The sequence below is a fragment of the Enhydra lutris genome, unplaced genomic scaffold, assembly GCF_002288905.1.
Source record: "Enhydra lutris kenyoni isolate GAN:26980312 unplaced genomic scaffold, ASM228890v2 scaffoldscaffold12, whole genome shotgun sequence".
Lineage (NCBI taxonomy): Eukaryota > Metazoa > Chordata > Mammalia > Carnivora > Mustelidae > Enhydra > Enhydra lutris.
The window spans coordinates 47,166,665-47,185,031 of record NW_019154096.1 but is presented as its reverse complement, the minus strand read 5'-3'; the positions used below and the strand labels follow the sequence as shown (position 1 = coordinate 47,185,031).

The window sequence follows — 18,367 nt, the reverse complement described above, 5'->3', positions numbered from 1 at the left end:
TGGTTTATTTGCTATTATTGCTCTATGGTCTTCCATTGTGTGAATAAGCTACAATTTACTCAACTATTCTAATGCTGATGGACACTTGGGTTGCTTCTAGTTTTTTATTTATAAATAGTGCAGTTATTTGTAACTAGCGTTCCATAGTTCAGGTCTTCCAATGAACATATGTATAGTCTTATGTTGAAAATACACTGAGGAAAAATTTAAAAAAATTAAAATTAAAAAAATTAAAAAAGAAAATATACTGAGGAATAGAATACATGAGACACAGGATATTCATCAGTGCTAGATCCATCCTTTCCATTTAACCATTCTGGAGCATGTGTAATGGGGTATGTTGTGTTCATAGTTTCCATTTCTTTGATAACTACTAAAGATGAGCAGTTTGTTTTATATGCATTGGCCATTTGGATATCATTTTTTGGTGAACTATTCGTTGGAGACTTTGGCTAAATTTTCTATTAGGTTTTCACCTTTTACTTAATGGCTTTTAAAGTTCTTCATATAATCTGATAATTTGTGAAATATGCATACTTACTTTGTGAATTAAGTTTTCATTGTTCAATAGCTTTCAGAATGAACAGAAGTCGTTAATTTGTTGTTTTTTTCCTTTATGGTTAGCCCTTTGTGTGTTCTGTCTAGGAAGATTTTTTTTAAGATTTTATTTATTTATTGACAGAGAGATGGAGAGAGCACAAGTAGGCAGAGGGGCAGGCAGAGGGAGAGGGAGAAGCAGGCTCTCCACTGACCAGGGAGCCCCCTGCGGGGCTCCATCCCAGGACCCTGGGATCATGACCTGAGCCGAAGGCAGTCGCTTAACTGACTGAGCCACCCAGGCGCCCTAGGAAGATTTTTTTATGCCCTAAGGAAGACATCATCAAATATCATGAAGATGTTTTCCTGTGTTCTTTGAAACTGACTTTTGTGTGTGGTGTAAAGTAGGAATCAGTATTTTCTTACATATTATTTAATTGACCCAGAACTATTTATTGAAAAGTCCACCCTTAAAACTATGTCATTAATCATGGGATTATATATGAGTGGATCTGTTTCTGGGCTATATTCAAGCAGCAGTTAATTTTTAAACTTATTCTCAAGAAAGAATGCTTGTAATCTGCTTCTTTCCTCAAGTAGTATTCATTACATACTCCTTATGAACTAGGCATCATGCTAAGCATTTTTGCTACATCATTTAATTTTAAAACTCATTAACCCCCTGTAAGATAGCTACTAGTATAATCTCTGTTTTGTAGATGAAGAAATTAAGACTCAGAGAATGAAAAATTTGCCCAAGATTTCCCACCTAGTAAGTGGAAGACAGTCTGGCTGACTTTGATATGTGTCTCTTTACCATACTATTTCCCAGAGCAGCTTTCTGAGCGGGCAAAAAGAGTATGTATGTTGACAGTGAAAGGTAATGCAGAGGAGTGAGACTAACTTCCCTCACCCCCACCACATACCTATCATAGTATTTTGTTGCTTTGAGTTATATGGCACATGGCACTGGTGTACATTTAAATTTTCACATTCATTGAAATAATACACTTTATAGATTAGGAACTATAGGTTTATGCCATTTGCTAGGTAGTTGGCATATGATAGAATATATATTCCCAACATGAGGCTTGAACTCACACCCCCGAAATTAAGAGTCTCATGTTCTACTGACTGAGCTAGCCAGGCGCCCCCACAGAATATATTGCTGTTATTATACTATAAATTCTTTATTACTTGTTAACCTTTGAGAGTAAGGATTGGCTTTTATATATTTGTAACCCTTATATATTTGCAACTCTACCCAGAGCAAGCACTACAATTAATATTTATGTTTTTATAGTTGTTGAGCTGATTATTAACTTGAGATTTTCTGTTCAGGTAGCTTTTCTATCCTGTACAAATTATTTTTAGTTCAGATTGTGTGATTCATCCCTAACATATATTTCCTATTTTTTTCTCTTTCAATAATTGCTGCCTCAAAGGGAAAAATACAAATCTTTAGCTGAATGATCTGGCACAACAAATCTAAAATTCTAGTGTTAGAATCAGAAGCTACTTTCCACACAATCAATGAGTTAAAAGAGAGGGAGAAATTGATAGATAGAGACACAGAGACAGACAAAAAGCTGAGTCTTGTAGAGAGACAAGCACTCCTAGTTCTAGACCTTCACCAGGTCTGTGGTTTTAAGTTCTGTGCTTTAATTTCTCACGTGCAAAATGGGGCTAATAACAGGGCTTGTTTTTAAGAGTAAAATGAAGCAGTGGACAAAAACATACCAAGAATGGTAGAAAAATGCTATTAAATGTCAAATACTGGTAGAAAGTAAATTGAATACCAGGTACAGATGTATTTTATGTATTTTAGTGATAATAAAAGAACTAACTATAGATTTTAGATTTTTACTAAAATAAGGAACTGCTTGACAAAGTAATTCATTATAGTATAAGTATAATGTTAAATTGTGAGGCTTCCTATTACTGCAAATTTTTTGAGTAAATGTCTTTATTGAAGCATAATCTGGGGCCCCTGGGTGGCTCAGTCAGTCTAGCATTGATCTCAATTTCAACTCAGGTTATCAACTCAGGGTCCTGAGCTCAAACCCTGCATCTGGCTCGGTGCCATGTGTGCAACCTGCTCAAGGCTTACTCTCCTTCCTCCTCTGACCTTCCCTTGCCTGCTCAAAAAAAAAAAAAAAAAAAAAAAATAGTATGATCTGATTGTATTTTGAAATAACTGAATTTACACTACTTTGACTTACAGATTTTTAAGATCACATTCACTGCATTGAGTAAAACAGGATTTATCTATAATTTACTGTCAGAAATAGAAGGGGGCCTTGAATATCGTTATCTTCTGTTTAGCGCAGAAGATGTAAAATGATATGTATGTTAAGTGCCAAGGTTTTCTCTGAAATAGGCCCACTGTAAAAGTCAGTGGCGTGCCAGTTCAATTCACCAAATATTTAATTAGCGCTTCTGATTTCCAAGGAACTGTGTAGGGGGCTGAGGAGGCAGCAAGGATGAACAGCATCCTCTGAAGGCAGGCAAGACCTGAACCCAGTAACTAGTCTGCAAAGCAGAATGAGGCATCATAACATAGAAAAGGTACAACACAGGGAGAACCTAGTGGAGCTCAAATAATTAAAATTTCCTGCTTACTTTTTTCCCCCCTTTTTCTTCTTTTTTTTTAAAAGAAGTCTTTTGGATCCGTTTTCACATGTGCCAGGTGGCTGTCTTCAGACAATCTGCGACCCTGTGAAATCTCCTATTCCCTCTTCTTCCTTTCCTCCCATATTCCAAGAGCTCTTCTGCCACCAGCACTGCATTTGGAATAGTATCTATTGTGTGGGTGGTGAAACGATGGAAAGTTATTTTTGTTCTAATTATGAGAACTGTTTTATGGAGTGGGGGAGGAGAGGCAGATTAGAGACACGCAACGAGGATGCTCCGAAGAGGCGTTACTAAGGTTACTAGAAAGAGGACGGCAGGTGATATTCAGGCGGGGTTTTTTCTAAAACAAAACATTTTCAAACGACGGGCGTGGGCGTAGTGTGAGCTGTGCCACACGACAGTAGATGACGGGCTCTCGAAGGGAAGGAAAAAATTGAGGGCTGCGACTTGAGATAGCAGAAAGCCTCTGCTTCCCCTCCCGGACCTGTTCTCCGTCACCTTTGTTTCCCGGGGCTGGTTCTGGCAGTAGCACAAGGTCGCCGCGCCCGAGTACGGTGTTATTTAAATGTGACACGCGGCCGAGCCAGCCCGGAAGCAGCGCCCAGTCGGGATCCGTAGGAAGAGGCGGGGAGCGGGCTGCGGCGGCTGTCTCTGTGGCTAGGCTGCGCGGCCGGCGCGAACCAGACGGGCCCTGCAGCGGCTCACTGAGGCCGGGGTCGTCTCTGCAGCCTCCGGGAGAAAGGGAGAGGACTCTGCAGGGCGTACTTGGCGGAGCAGGGAGGAGGGAAGGGGTGTGTGATAAGGACCTTGAGTGTAGCCTGGGTTGGGGAGAAGGACCTCCAAACTTGTTCCTCTTTTGCTGTTAGTTGATTACTTTTTTTTTTTTTTTTTTGGTAGGTTCTAGAGACACCCGGCGTCTCTTCCCGAATTTCTCTCGGCCCTTGTCAGTCGATTCGTAGCCCGAAGTGAGTGAGAGCTTCTTAGTGCAGTCCCTGATTTTTGATGGGTATGGGAAGAAGGAAGATGCCAGAGAAAAGGGGGGAGGGGGAGCAAGGATAGGAGGTGGTGTCGCGGGTTATGGGAACAACATGACTTTAGTAGTAGTCAGCATTTACAGGATTTTACCGTACTGGGCTCTGTTCTAAAACTCTTTATATGCTGTAGCTTATTTAACGTCCAATCCTATGAGACCAGTACTCTTATTAGCCTTGTTATATAGAAAGGGAAACTGAGGCTCAGGTTAAGGAACATGCACAACGAAAGACATGAAAATTTCAGAGCCAGGATTTGTACTCTGGTAGGCTGATGCCAGAGTATTTCTCTAAGCTCCACACAATGGTTGACTCCCATCAAGATGTAAAGAAAATAACATAAAGGGTGAGAAGCCGGTATGGCTTGAATAGATGGGATAAGACAGCTGGAACAAGGAGTTGATATGATAAAGGGTGTGAGATCTGCAGGTGTTGACAGATGTAAGGGAGGGTAGAGTTGAACTGTGGCCTTCTAACCTTTATCTCTAACCTGGGCTAGGACCTTCCTCTCTAGAATTCTGGGGGACAGGGAAGAGGGTGTACACCCACACACCTAAGTTTGAAAAAGTTCACAGACTTTATTCAGGGTAGCCAAGACTAGTGCTGTTGTACCTTTTCGTAGGTCCAGTGCATTATAGTTTAGGGAGTTCTTTCCTCATTTTCCTGCTGCACTTGTAAATATTACAGTTTAAAATTTTTGATAGGTCGTTTGACCGGGACTAGTTCCTTGTAGCCATATGATTTGCGTATGACATCAAAAGTCAAATCATCCTCTGATTCCCCATTAACGTGTGTCCCAAATTCAATATAATGCTGCAGTCAGAGGCTTCCAACACAACCGAGTGACAACTGAGCTCTTTCAGTATTTCTAAGAATTTCAGTTAAAAATAAGAGCTGGAACAAGATAAAGTTAACTAGGCCAAAGAGCAAGGTTGTTTACTTTGTGGAAACTAGGTTTAAAAGAAAAAGGAAATCTCAACATATGTTGAAAAAAAAGATAGGAAAGTTTTAATGACTTGATAGTGACTGTTCACAAATACAGTGAATCTAATGGAATATAATCATGTTAACATATTCCAAAGGCAGTTTAGAGTAGTTGAAATCATGAGCTTAAGAATCAAGTAGTTCAGTTTAGCCGTTTATTTGCTCTATAGTTGATTTACTTAACTTTGTTTGTCCTTGATTTCTTCATCTGTAAAATGGAGATCATAGTTCCTAACTTGCAGAAGTGGAAGCAGTGTTTGTTAGGGACTTGCCGTAACATCTGGGACAAAGTTGATAAATACACAGCAACTGTTAGTACTCCGAGTCAGAAGTGAAGCATTGCTGAACTTATGTGCAATCACACAGCAACTTCTAGATTTCATTTTCAATGAGAATGTCAGAGAGTAGCCTCCTGGTAATTAAGGTGTAAAGTGTTGATTCATTTCTGAAAGTTTAGTCTGTTATTTCAAAGTGAGTGAAAGTTTTAGATGCTGGATAGCCCAGGAATGGTGATATACCCACCATGATCCTTTACAATTATTATGGCTTTTCAAGATAACTTATTTTTGAACTATTCTGTTTCCCGAACTATGGGCAACTTAAGTTCTAAGTAACTGACATTATACTCCCTTTACAGATGCATGGTCATGGAGGCTATGACTCTGATTTTAGTGATGATGAACATGGTGGAGAATCTAACAAAAGGAAAAAAAGGTAAGTAATTTTTTATTGATTTGTGTTTCATATCCTTTCTAGATTGCAATGAGGTATAAATAAATAATACTGAAAGTTTTTGGATTGTGTTTGCATGTGAAGACAACAATGCTCTACTGAATGAATTTTCATTTATTAAACTAGAATTAATTGACTTGAGAATTTGAGAACATTTAGGTGAAAAATAAGAAAATAGTGTTTATGCTGTGAAGGGATTTATGGGAAGGGAAGTGGGGGAAAAGGGGAATCAATGAAAACTCTTGGATTTCTCTCTTGCATCTATTATTCATTCAGCTATTAAGGATTTTACTTGCAAACGTCATAGTGAAGAGAAGGGACTTGGTTGGTGGTCCCTTTGCAAGTATGTGACTTCAAAGTGAGGTTAACATGGAGAGTGAGATTGTGATATGGTGCATTTTTATGGTTTTGTAAATGAGCAGACTAAGTGCTCAAAGGAAGGAGCTCATGGAAATTTTCATTGAATTAGAAGGGACAAGAACTGTCAGCAAATAAAGCCTGGGCCTTAAAAGGAGGTCGCACCTTGATGTTGCTGTGAGAAGGGACATTGTTTTCAGCTTTTAGTGTTTAGAAACTGATTTTATCTGTTAACTTAGGAGTGGTTAACGGATTCATATTAACCAAACTTAGAAAAATTGCTATATTATTTCACACCGAGAGCAATATATTGGGTATACTAAATGGGACTGAACATTTTTGTTGGGTACTCAGTCTTCATGGATGACCAAAAGAACAGAAATAGTGACAATAAATTATATTGTATGGTTCTTTACATTTTCAAGATTTTTCATTCAAAAATATTACATTGTCAGACTAGAATTGGAGCAAATCTAGTTGAATAGTTTCTACTCTAGGGTTCTACCTATCTTCAGAACTAGGGCTGATTATCTATAGTCTGTCTCACTTACAATCCACCCTTATTTTTTTATATTATTGATTACCAAAAGCTTCATTATCTCTACTTTACAAACGGGAAAATTGTGGCACGAAGAGATTAAGTAACTTAAATTTACTTAAGGTTAAGATAGTGCGTGGCAGAGCCCAGGTTTGGATACCAGAACGTGGGTGATCTGACACCAGAATCCATTTATTTGTTAGTTTCACTTTCTCCGTTTTATAAATGATAAAGTTAAGATAGTAATTAAACTACTTAAGGAGACATAAAATGTCTCATTAAAGATCTGTGAGTCTTTTTTAAGTTAAGACTTGAATTTTTAAAAACCTGTTCCTGTTATGAAAATATGAAGAAACAGGAAACATCCTTTGAGGAAAAATGAGCTCTTTTAATAATTTTTCTTCTTCACAAACCAGGACAGTTGAAGATGATTTATTGCTCAAAAAGCCATTTCAGAAAGAAAAACATGGAAAAGTGGCCCATAAACAAGTTGCAGCAGAATTGCTGGATAGGTATGTACTTCAGTGTAAATTACTTTTTTTCAGTTTAAGATGTTTTTATAAACTCAGGGACTTGGGGATTTAATTCTGTTAATTAGAATATAGACATTTGAATTTGCTTAAAATTTATCTTTTTACAGGGAAGAAGCAAGAAATAGAAGGTTTCACCTTATAGCTATGGATGCTGTATCCTTTTTATATCTCTAGATTTTTCTAACTAATAAAATATTTTAAAATCTACTTTTTTATTTCATAAAATCTTGTGAAGTCAGGTAGACCTATATTATATTTTTAAAGGTAACTGTTTATTGATATGCAATCTTGTCATTTATATTTTGAGTACAATTTTCTTTTTTTAATACATAATACATAAGGAGGACTCAGAAACAAAAATAATAAAACATATTACTAATGATCTATGAATAGGTTTACAAAGTCCATGAACCTGCAGATATTTTTCCAACTTATTTTTGCCAAGCTGTCAACATTTCTCATTTTAATACTGGTCTTATCTTTAGTCTCATTTTAACTCTTATTCTCTTACTACCTGGTTCTTGGCTGTTTAAGGTCTTTGTAAAACTTGTATCTAGAAGTAGATGTATTTGTGGTCTGTCCTCAGGCCTCATTCATCTTTCAGGCGTGACTTGGGGCTGTCGTTAAGCTATATCTTGCTTCTCTATTATAGCCCCGTCTCATCTCAGCTTTTTGGTAAGGCTGTCTTACCTGTCTGACTGCTGCCACTGGCCATCCATATTACTATTGGGAATATTGGAGAATGAAAGAGAAGACGAACAAGACCTGACACGTTTCTGGGTATTTCTTATTATAGTCAGGATTAAGAGAAGGGGACAATGGCAGTTAGATACATCCCCTAACTGTTGACATCTGTTTTACTTTGTTACCATTTCCTAATCCTTTGTTTTAAGTTATAGAAATTCTCTTACCACCAATTTATTCTTCTTATCTTCTAACTCAATAGCTTAACTTTCCCATGGATCTCATCTGTCACTTGTTCCTTTGGCATTTCAGCATCTCTTGTGCCTTCTATGACACCAGTCATTTGGAGGTGTTGGGGTATCTAGTTACAGACTGATGAGGGTGAAAGTGTAGGTCCCCTTTTCTGGCATGGGTGGAGGTGGGGCCATGGTTATTTCTAGAATTTTTCGCTGGAGTAGCGTAGGTATTGTCTCTAAGTTACCTGTCTTGTTGGGGTGCCCTCTGTCTTGGTTATTCAGTTAGAGAGAGCAGGCTTTGTTGGGACTTTTCTTGTCTGTGCTTGTTGGCATTTTCAGCTTGCCAGCTTCTTCATTTTCAAGTCTGAATTTATGAGTCAAAAAGAAAACGTGGGGAGCTAACCACCATGTGTAACCATGGGTCTTGAGCTCCCTAGCTGTTATGCCTTCATCTCCTCACCTTTCAGGATCTTCGTATATTTGTTTTAGATACAATTTCCAAGGTTTTTAGTTGTTCTTAGTGGGAAGAACAGGGAGAAGTACATCTTTGTCTACTCTAGTTTCCTGGAAGCAAGGTCCCATTCAGCACCTGTTTTTATAAATAAAGCTTTATTGGCACATAACTGTGCTTATTCATTGAGGTGTTATCTGTGCCTACTTTTCATGCTAAAATGACAGAGCTAAGCTGTTGTGACAGGTGCCATATTGCCTGCATATTGACTATTGACAGAAAGAATTTGTTAATCTAAAAGATTGAAGTGACTTGCCATGGTCATATGACCAGTTAGAGAAAGACCAAGAGCTAGAAAGGATGCAAATCTTTGGATATCTAGCTTTTCTCTTTTTTCCTTTTCTGAAAGGTTAACTGGTTTGTTGCCAGTCTTGGAAGTATCATATTATGGTTCAGTATTCCGTTAGAACGTACTGTGATGAATTAAGTCATTATTTATCTTTGATATAGTAGGGTGTAGTCAGGCAGTACTGTGGATGAGGTCAGTTCTTTATTTGCATGTCCAGCTCTGGAGAGAATACTGTTGAGCTTTTCAAAACAAAAAGTAAGATGCTCATATATCTTGTTATATTGCATTAAAAATAAACATGACTGAATTCTTTTTTTTTTTTTTTTTAAGATTTTATTTATTTATCTGACAGAGATCACAGGTAGGCAGAGAGAGAGGAGAAAGTAGGCTCCCTGCTGAGCAGAGAGCCCGATGCGGGGCTCAATCCCAGGACCCTGGGATCATGACCTGAGCCGAAGGCAGAGGCTTTAACCCACCGAGCCACCCAGGTGCCCCTGAATTCTTAAATATTAAAAGAAAGTATTAAAAAAGAACATCTGAGTTCTTAAAGGTTTTTGAAAGCCTAATGTTAGGATTTAATACTATAAAAGTTGTATCTTCTATTTTAGAGGCTTTATCATTACTGGAATAATTAAATTATATGTTAAGGTAATAAAAGGTAAATTATACTTCTTTATTTATTTATTTTTAAAAGATTTTATTTATTTATTTATTTGTCAGACTTAGAGAGAGAGAGCACAAGCAGGCAGAGTGGCAGGCAGAGGCAGAGAGAGAAGCAGGCTCCCCGCTGAGCAAGGAGCCCCATGTGGGACTTGATCCCAGAACGCTGGGATCATGACCTGAGCTGAAGGCAACAGCTTAACCAACTGAGCCACCCAGGTGTCCCAAATTATACTCCTTTAAATTTTAGACACTATAACTTTTCATATTATGATTAAAGTGAATATTAGTGTGAGTCTGTGTGTATTTCAACAATAGAATAAGAAGCTCTCTTTCTCCCCAGGTAGAACTATATTTTATCACAAGAGTAGTATATGCTTGAAAAGTGTTAAAAACAATAGGAACAGTATTAAGTAGAAGGTGAAAGCCCCTCTGCTCTACAGTATTGACTCCTAACAGTTAATATTTACCCTTTTAGATATATTTTTAAAAAGATTTATTTATTTCAGAGAAAGAGAGAGCATGTGAGTGGGGGGAGGGGCAAAGCAAGAGAGGGAGACAAGCAAACTCTGCACTGGGCATGGAGCCCCACATGGGGCTCAGTCCCAGGACACTGAGATTGTGATCTGAACTGAAACCAGGAATTGGATGTTCAACTGATTGAGCCAGGTGCCCCCTTTTAGATATTTTTTTAATTCATAAGCATATATAGTAGCATATATATTTGCATATTAAAAAAACTAAGTAGATTTATACTGTTTTTCTTTACTTACTCATTTATCATAGACACAGAACAACTCCTAAGCAAATCAAATCCTTAATTTTTTGCATTTCAGTATCAAAGGCACACAAAATTTGTAAATGACTATATTTTATACTATGGTGGCAAAAAAGAAGACTTCCGGCGATTGGGGTAAGTGTCATGAAGTTCACATAGAACAGGAGGAAAGTGTGGATGTCTTTAAAGACTCACAGCTACTGTGTCTTCAGATTCAGTCCTCCTCTCCAGCTTTCCATTCCAGTTTCCATATAATATCCTGAAGTGGAGAGGCTATCCATAACTTCTTGCTAAGTATCTCATCATGAACCCCATTTCTCTGGCATTTGGCCTCAGGTAGCCTGCTGAGCCAGGTCTGCACTTGGTGATAACAGGTTATGTGACGAATGCTCATGTGCCTGATTATGCAGTAAATTTTTAAAAAAATTTTTGAGCAAGGATCTTTGAAATAATTAATTTTTTAGACCTCAGTGTTTGGGATTGGTTTTTAAAAAAAGGTAGGGCAAACAGGAAAAAAACCAACTCCTTCCTATATTTGAGGCTCTTCTATCAGAGCCTCTTGGTTGTGTGTGGGGTTTTTTCCCCTGACTTAATAATTTTCTGAGTTTGGTAGAGCCTTAAAAAACTTTGTATGATCTCATCTACCCCAGATTTATCTCCCCCTCTCAATTTAGCCTGTTTTCCCCAACAATCCCTTGTTCTTACCCCAAACTGTTAGCATCTTAAAATATCATTCCCTCCCCCCATTCTCTTCTGCTCTTACTCAGTCTCTCTAGGAAGCTATAGTAAAATGAGGTATAGAAAACTCTTTACACAGTTTTTAAATGTGATGAAAATGGGGTTATTGACTTTTTTTAGATAAAACTTGCTTTCATTATTTTCCCCTATCCACTTAGTGTTTATTCAAGTTTATTCAGGTTCCTCCTCCTGCCTTTGGTGATTTAGCATCATCCGTATAATTGAAGCCAGCACCATAGGTGAATGGATGCCTTATCCATTTAACTTGCTTCTGGAGCAGCATTCTTTATAAGTGTCTTTTGAAAATATGGAATTTTTTCTCTTTTTTTAAGATTTATTATTTTATTTGAGACATAGTGAGAGAGAGAGGGAGAGAGAGCAGGAGCAGGGAGGAGAAGAAGCAGGGAGCCTGATGCATGGCTCAATCCCAGGACGCTGGGACCATGACCTGAGTAGAAGGCAGATGCTTAACTGACCCAGCCACCCAGGTGCCTCAATATGGAAATTGTTTTTATAAGTATATGTACATTCACACATAAAACTATCTTTATCTTCATGTATTTTTTCTCAAGTGCTAAAAAAAAATCTCACAGAACTGTTTAACCTCCTAAATTTGACCAATTTTGTGTTTATGTGTAATTGGAATAGTTTTATTTTCCAGGGAAAATGACAAGACAGACATGGATGTTATACGAGAAAATCATAGATTCTTATGGAATGAGGAGGATGAAATGGACATGAATTGGTAATTTTTGCCGTCTGAGATGTAATGCATGAATTGCTTTAGTCCCGTCTCTCCTGCTGTTTCCGTGTCTTACATTCAGCCCCGGCATGAGGAGTTCTGAATGGAGGACATAAAAACATGCCTAGTATTGATTCTGATTTGGTTCTTTTGGTCATTTTTAGCAGTTTTAACTGACTTCTCATTGCTTGACTTTGTCTTGAAAAGAAAATATATTACACTTTTACCGTATTGTTTGTTGTCCTATAATATGGTTTTTAAAAATTTTTTAAAAATATTTTGGGAAAAAGTAATACCTGAAAGTGGTTTTAAAAATGTAAACATTGCAAAACGTGAAAAAGAGTAAGGCTCCTCTCCTCTGACTGTAAATCTTCCTGTTTCCCTCCCTGAGAGAGCCACTATTAATAGTTAATATTCAGGTATTCTATGCACATGTAAGTAATAGGCCTCTTTTAAAACATTAATATTTATATCATATGTGTCGTTTATTTGACATTGCTTTCACGTGGCAAACTGTGGTTGAATTTCTAAATGTAAAAGATTTATGTTTTTTTACGGATCTAGGGAGAAGAAACTTGCAAAGAAATACTATGATAAATTATTCAAGGAATACTGCATAGCAGATCTCAGTAGATACAAAGAAAATAAGGTATGCCTTCCAAATATTTATAGAAAGTTCTTATTTAATTACCGTATTACTTTTTATTATACTATCACACCCCATATTATTCTTTTAAAGGTGCTAAATGAGCTAGGTTGCCCTGCATCTATGAAGTGTCATTTGGACAGTTTAACTTCTGCAGCTATGAAATTTACAAAGGGCGCCTTAGTCAAGGGTGCTTTGTGAGCTGAGGCATGAATAGTCTGAAATTAAACACAAGTGGCTACTGGATCCTGTTTCATCCTAACTCTGGCCTAGAGCCTCTACTGATTATAATGAATGATTTGACACTGCAGAATGATGTCTTGTTCCACAGATGATGTTTGAAATTGATAGGCTTTTTTTTTTTTTTTTCAAATAAATTACCATCTATAAAGAGGCAGATGTACATCTTCTTTTATACCAATGTCTGTGCTAGTAGAATTAACTCTTATCAGTGCTATTTTGTAATGGCAGATTTCCATTCCTGCTTTACATTAGTTACTTTAGTTGATAGTAAAGTGATTTTTATTTCTATCTCAAATTTCACATTCACAGCTAGAGAAAGTAACCTGGAACAGATGATCTCAGTTTGAAATAGGGGAGGGAATGTTGCATAAATCTATGTTTTGGATAGTGTACATTCATATTAAGACAGAGAATCTATTTTAAAAGTTTTTTTAGATTTATTTATTATAAGAATTTCTTTTTCATTTAATTAAATCTCGAACCATGATTTATTTCATATTTTTTCCATAGTGCTTTTAATATGTGGGTTGCTTCACAATATTTTTATAGATAAGAGTGTCCAATTTTACAACCTTGTTTACAAACCCATCCCAAAGACTTCCTTGGTTTCTTAAGAGCCATTTCTCCTCTCTGTACTAGTTATTGATCACAACAAACCCAAAAGGCACCACAGCAATTGGAGTTACTTGAAGTTACTACACTGCAAGTCAAGTATGAAATACAAATCTTTCTAGGAACATAATAAAGCAGCTTTTTCCATGCTAGCTTATTTGTTGATTGCTGTTCAGTATTTATTAAGGACTGTGAATTAAAACATGATTGCCCTTCAAAAAAATCCCTATAATTTAGTTGAGGGGAGGAAGTACACATAAAACAACAACCAAGTATTTATATTCTCCATTTGAAAAACATGTATTATTGGAGATCATACTTTAAAGAGGATAATCTTGAAACAAATTACATTTTCCTATTAGAACATGATGAGTAGTTAGATATGAGGGTAAATCTAAGTAAGAAATCAGAAATAGGAAATGTGGAGTGAGGCAGGTTTTTTTTTTTTTTTTAAGGCCCGATTTTTAGGGGTAGTTTTTAAGTTCACAGCAAAATTGAGGGGAGGGTACAAAGATTTCCCATATGCCCCTTACCCCATATATATGAGGGGTATCTTTTCTAAGGGAAAGATGACTATTTTTTTTGGCACACCATGTTTGAGTTAAGAATAGTGCCTTTGATTTCCTTGCTAGGATGCATTTTCTCATAATTTTATTTATACAAAGACAGTGTTTTACTCACTTGTAGTTAATCAGCTCCTTGCTGATTAACCAGTGCCTAATTAGTGCCTAACCAGTGATTAATCAGTGCTGATTTTCCAGTGCCTATTACTTGGGGCATTTTTAGTGAATTCCAGCCTCTGTCCCACACACCTGTTCCCTTCCTTACTACTTCTTCCCTTTCATCATTGAGAATTTGGTTGGATTGTTGAATCAGTTAGGATTAGAACCTGCTGCAAGGACTGAAGCACTCCTAAGTAACTGACTTAAATGAGCTAGAAGTTTATTTTTCTTCTGCACAGAAGTACAAGTTGATGGTCTTGGAGCTTCGTGTTTTCAGGAAGTTAGGCTCCATCTGTCTTACTGCTTGCATGTGTGATCTCTCTGTGCTAGCGGGTAGAGTAAGAAAAGGAGGCTTAGCACCAAATCCTGAGTAATTCCAGTGTTTAATCCAGCCTATCAGCAGGAAAATGTATGTTGGGCAAGAATATAAAAACACATTGAGGCAAAACCTCTATACGATCTTTAACTAGTAGGACATACTATGTTTGTTTATTATATTTCTTATCCCCCTGTAAGATTATAACTTTCCTGATAATAGACACTATTTTAATAATCATCTTATATCTTCAGCAGAGTGCCAAGCCCAATAAGTAGTTGCTTAATAATTGTTTGTTGAATAGATTAATGAGTGGAAGGAAAAGTTGAGAAACTATAGTTGTACACATTTGTCTGTGCTTCAGTGGGCATCCCAACATATATGTTGGATGGCAGGCAATCTTAACATACATAAATGGGCTTAAAAGTAGAATAAAACAGAGTTGTTTTATTTTTTTTCTAGGCTGGGGAGGGAGGTTTTTTTTTGGATTTTAATCAGAGTATTTTCAAATATTTGAGCCCCTAGTTGCATTTAAACTACAAAATTGCCTAATTCAAATAATAAGTGATAAAAATAGACAAAGTTAACCAGGCATTGAACAGTTCATCTGAATTATCTCTCATAATACAACAACCTATTAGACTGGGGTTTTTATACATAAAAAGAAAGTAGACTGAGAAGTTAAGAGACTTTTCAAGGCCACAGAGCTAATTAATGAATGGTAGAGCTTCTGTTGGGTCTGCATGATTCTAGAACTGAGCTTTTAACCATTATAGTAAACTGAATAAAAAATGAAATAATTTATTAAAACTACAGAAAATTAGCCCATGAATATGAAAGAGCTCAAAAAGGCAGTGAAGAAAAATTATTTTTAGCCAAAAGAACAGTTATGTTTAGGAATCCGGAGGAAAGTTTAGGGCTCCAGATGGTCCCCTTTCTCTTTTCTCTTCATTACTTTGCCAGTGGGGAAAGAGCCATACATGAATCAATGATTGTGGTTGTTTTCCAATAAAATGTCATAAAAAAGGCAGCAGGCCATGGTTTACTAACCCCTAGGATACTATGTACCAGGTACTATTCTAAATACTTTGTGCGTATTATCCCACTCAAACTTCTTAATCCAAAGAAGTAGGTATTGTATTTTCTCTTCATTACATATGAGGAAGCTGAGGCACAAGAACATTAAATACCTCGTCCAGTATTATAAAGCCATTAAGTGGTGCAGCTAAGATGTAAACCCAGACAATCCAACTCTTTTGGACTATAGTATATTGCCTCTTTGCTGTACCATATCCTCTTTTTTTTCTGTCAGTGTCATAAAACAAGATAAATATTTTTTATTAATTTAGGTATCTTGCAACCTAGCACCTGTACCTTTTAATAGGTAGTTTAAAAGTAAATAAGATTAATTCCTTAATAAGGAAGTTGGTAATTATTCAAATGTTTTTTTAAACACCTGGAAACCTATAAGGAGAAAAAAAATCTCTCACAATGAGAATTATGTTTGCTTCTTCTTTTTTTTTTTAACTTTTTATTTTAATCACCCTGTGTTCATCACAAGTGCACTTCTAATCTGCATCACCTGTTTCACCGCCCCCCCCCCCACCTCCCTGCTGGTAACTATCAGTTCTCTATAGTTAAGAGTCTTTTAGTTTGTCTTTCTCTTTTTTTTTTCCCTTTGCTCTTAAATTCCACATGTGAGGGAAATCATATGGTATTTTTCTTTCTTTGACTGACTTATTTCACTTAAATTCTTAAATTCCACATGTGAGGGAAATCACATGGTATTTTTCTTTCTTTGACTGACTTATTTCACTTAGCATTATACTCTAGCTCCTTCCATGTTGTTGCAAATGGCAAGATTTCATTTTTTATAGCTAAATAATACTCCATTTTATGAAGAAGAGGTCCTGTAGTGCCCTGTAGTATAGTGTCACCTGTTCTCTAGGGCTTGGTTCTTCTGGGGGTGTCTCCAATGTATACTACACGCATTCTGCTTTTGTGTCCTGACCACTTTGTCCTTCAGGCCAGTCATCTGCGAAGGTTCTCTTTGCCTGTCATAGGCAGTGTTTTAACTAGGTGTGCTCTGGTCTGCTTGTGAAATGAGACCTGTCACTGCCACTACTAGAACCAAGGCTTGCAAGACTCCTGGGTAGGGAGACATGGTGTGGAAGGGATTTGGGCTAGTTGTCTCGGGGGAGAGAGCCCCCTGTGCTGGGATGGAGGCAAATGTGTCTGGGAAGCAGGGCTTCTCTGGAGCGTGGGGGCCAGCAGGGTTTTGTGTGAGCAAGTTAAGTAGTGAGTGTCAGCCCTGTGCTGGTTTCCACAGGTGGCCCTGTGTTTATGCTGAGGGGCAGGAGAGGGAAATGGTGCTGGCCAGTTTCTTTATCCCCAGAGGGGTCTGTCTGTGAACACTGCCTTTCTGGGACATGCTCAGAGATGAGCAGCTAATTTCTGCACCGTGTTCCCCATGCACTCTTCAGATCACTCTTTCTATGCTGTGTGTCCATGGGGTGTTTGCCCTGTCTTTGGTCCAAGAGTGGCCCCAGTGTCCTCTATGTTTAGATGTATATACAATTTCAATAGTGTTTAAATTTATGCTGGTATAAATGTAATTTTTTTCTCATAGTTTGGATTTAGGTGGCGAGTAGAAAAAGAAGTAATTTCAGGAAAAGGTAATTCTTTTTTTAAAGTTTTACTTTTTGGGCGCCTGGGTGGCTCAGTGGGTTAAGCCTCTGTCTTTGACTCAGGGTCCTGGGATTGAGCCCCACATTGGACTCTCTGCTAGGCAGGGAGCCTGCTTCCCCTTCTCTCTCTGCCTGCCTCTCTGCCTACTTGTGATCTCTCTCTCTCTGTCAAATAAATAAATAAAATCTTAAAGTTTTACTTTTTTATAAGATAAGGTTTTTTGTTATTGAATTGAAGTCATTGAGTAAGATTATTTCTCATGTATACAATAAGTGGTTATCTATATAAGTAAAATTAAGACAATATATTCATGATATATGACTAGCAAAGGTCAAAATATAATGCTTTAGTGATTTTTACCTTTAAATTTTTGCTTTTAGAACATTCAATGGAGATTAAGTAGAAAATATTTAAAGAATTAAAGGAAACTAATAAAGGATGAATACTTGAGTTTTTTCTTTTATCAACTTTTGAGATAATGAGTAGGTATTACCGTATTCAGTCTAATCACATTTTGAATGTAAAGATTAAATATCACTTTGAACTAATAGAATTTTTGAACAGGCTAGTTCTTACTTTGGGATGTCATTGAGATTAACCCCGAATATTTAGTTTTATGGCAAAAGATCAAACATTTGGTAGGCAATCAATAAATGCTTTTTCTGTGCATAGTTGTAATCTACTCATAAATCTCTGAAAAATTAATGTCTATGTACTGTTTCATGATATAAAAGCTTTTTATTGATAATTGCATTTTAAAGTGTTAATGCTTCTGAAAACTACATAAGAGCATTTAGGAAATAATTTTAAACTAATAACGTAAAGAACCTTTAAACTGAAAATAAAGGTTGTACTTTAAAATGATTAAACATTGATGCCGTCATTGTGGATCATTTACATCTTCCATGAATTGGGTGTATGTGTGAAGTGTAAAACTGGATCCGCAATAAAAAAAAAAAATTAAGGAGTAGGAATTTTTTTTTTTTTTAGATGAAGGATCCGCCCTGAAGATACTCTAAAGGAGAAGGAAAAAGAACAAATTTAAAGCTAGTTTTAAGGGTGCCTGGGTGGCTCAGTCATTCAGCGTCTGCCTTAAACTCAGGTCATGATCTCAGGGTCCTGGGATCAAGCCCTGCGTCTGGCTCTCTGCTCAGCA

At 37.0% G+C, this 18,367-nt stretch overlaps 1 protein-coding gene across 1 annotated transcript in view; it reads left to right on the top strand.

Moving 5' to 3' along the window:
* The first annotated feature begins 3,799 nt into the window (after positions 1 to 3,799).
* LOC111145317 (protein FRA10AC1) overlaps positions 3,800 to 18,367 on the top strand; it is a 33,501-nt gene continuing 18,933 nt past the window's right edge. The window contains exons 1-9 of the mRNA XM_022500154.1: positions 3,800 to 3,962; positions 4,069 to 4,136; positions 5,824 to 5,900; positions 7,230 to 7,325; positions 7,454 to 7,499; positions 10,563 to 10,639; positions 11,904 to 11,987; positions 12,549 to 12,633; positions 17,153 to 17,198. Of these exons, the coding sequence (XP_022355862.1) occupies positions 5,824 to 5,900; positions 7,230 to 7,325; positions 7,454 to 7,499; positions 10,563 to 10,639; positions 11,904 to 11,987; positions 12,549 to 12,633; positions 17,153 to 17,198 (511 nt within the window). The 5' untranslated portion in view covers positions 3,800 to 3,962; positions 4,069 to 4,136. The remainder of the gene's footprint in view (positions 3,963 to 4,068; positions 4,137 to 5,823; positions 5,901 to 7,229; positions 7,326 to 7,453; positions 7,500 to 10,562; positions 10,640 to 11,903; positions 11,988 to 12,548; positions 12,634 to 17,152; positions 17,199 to 18,367) is intronic.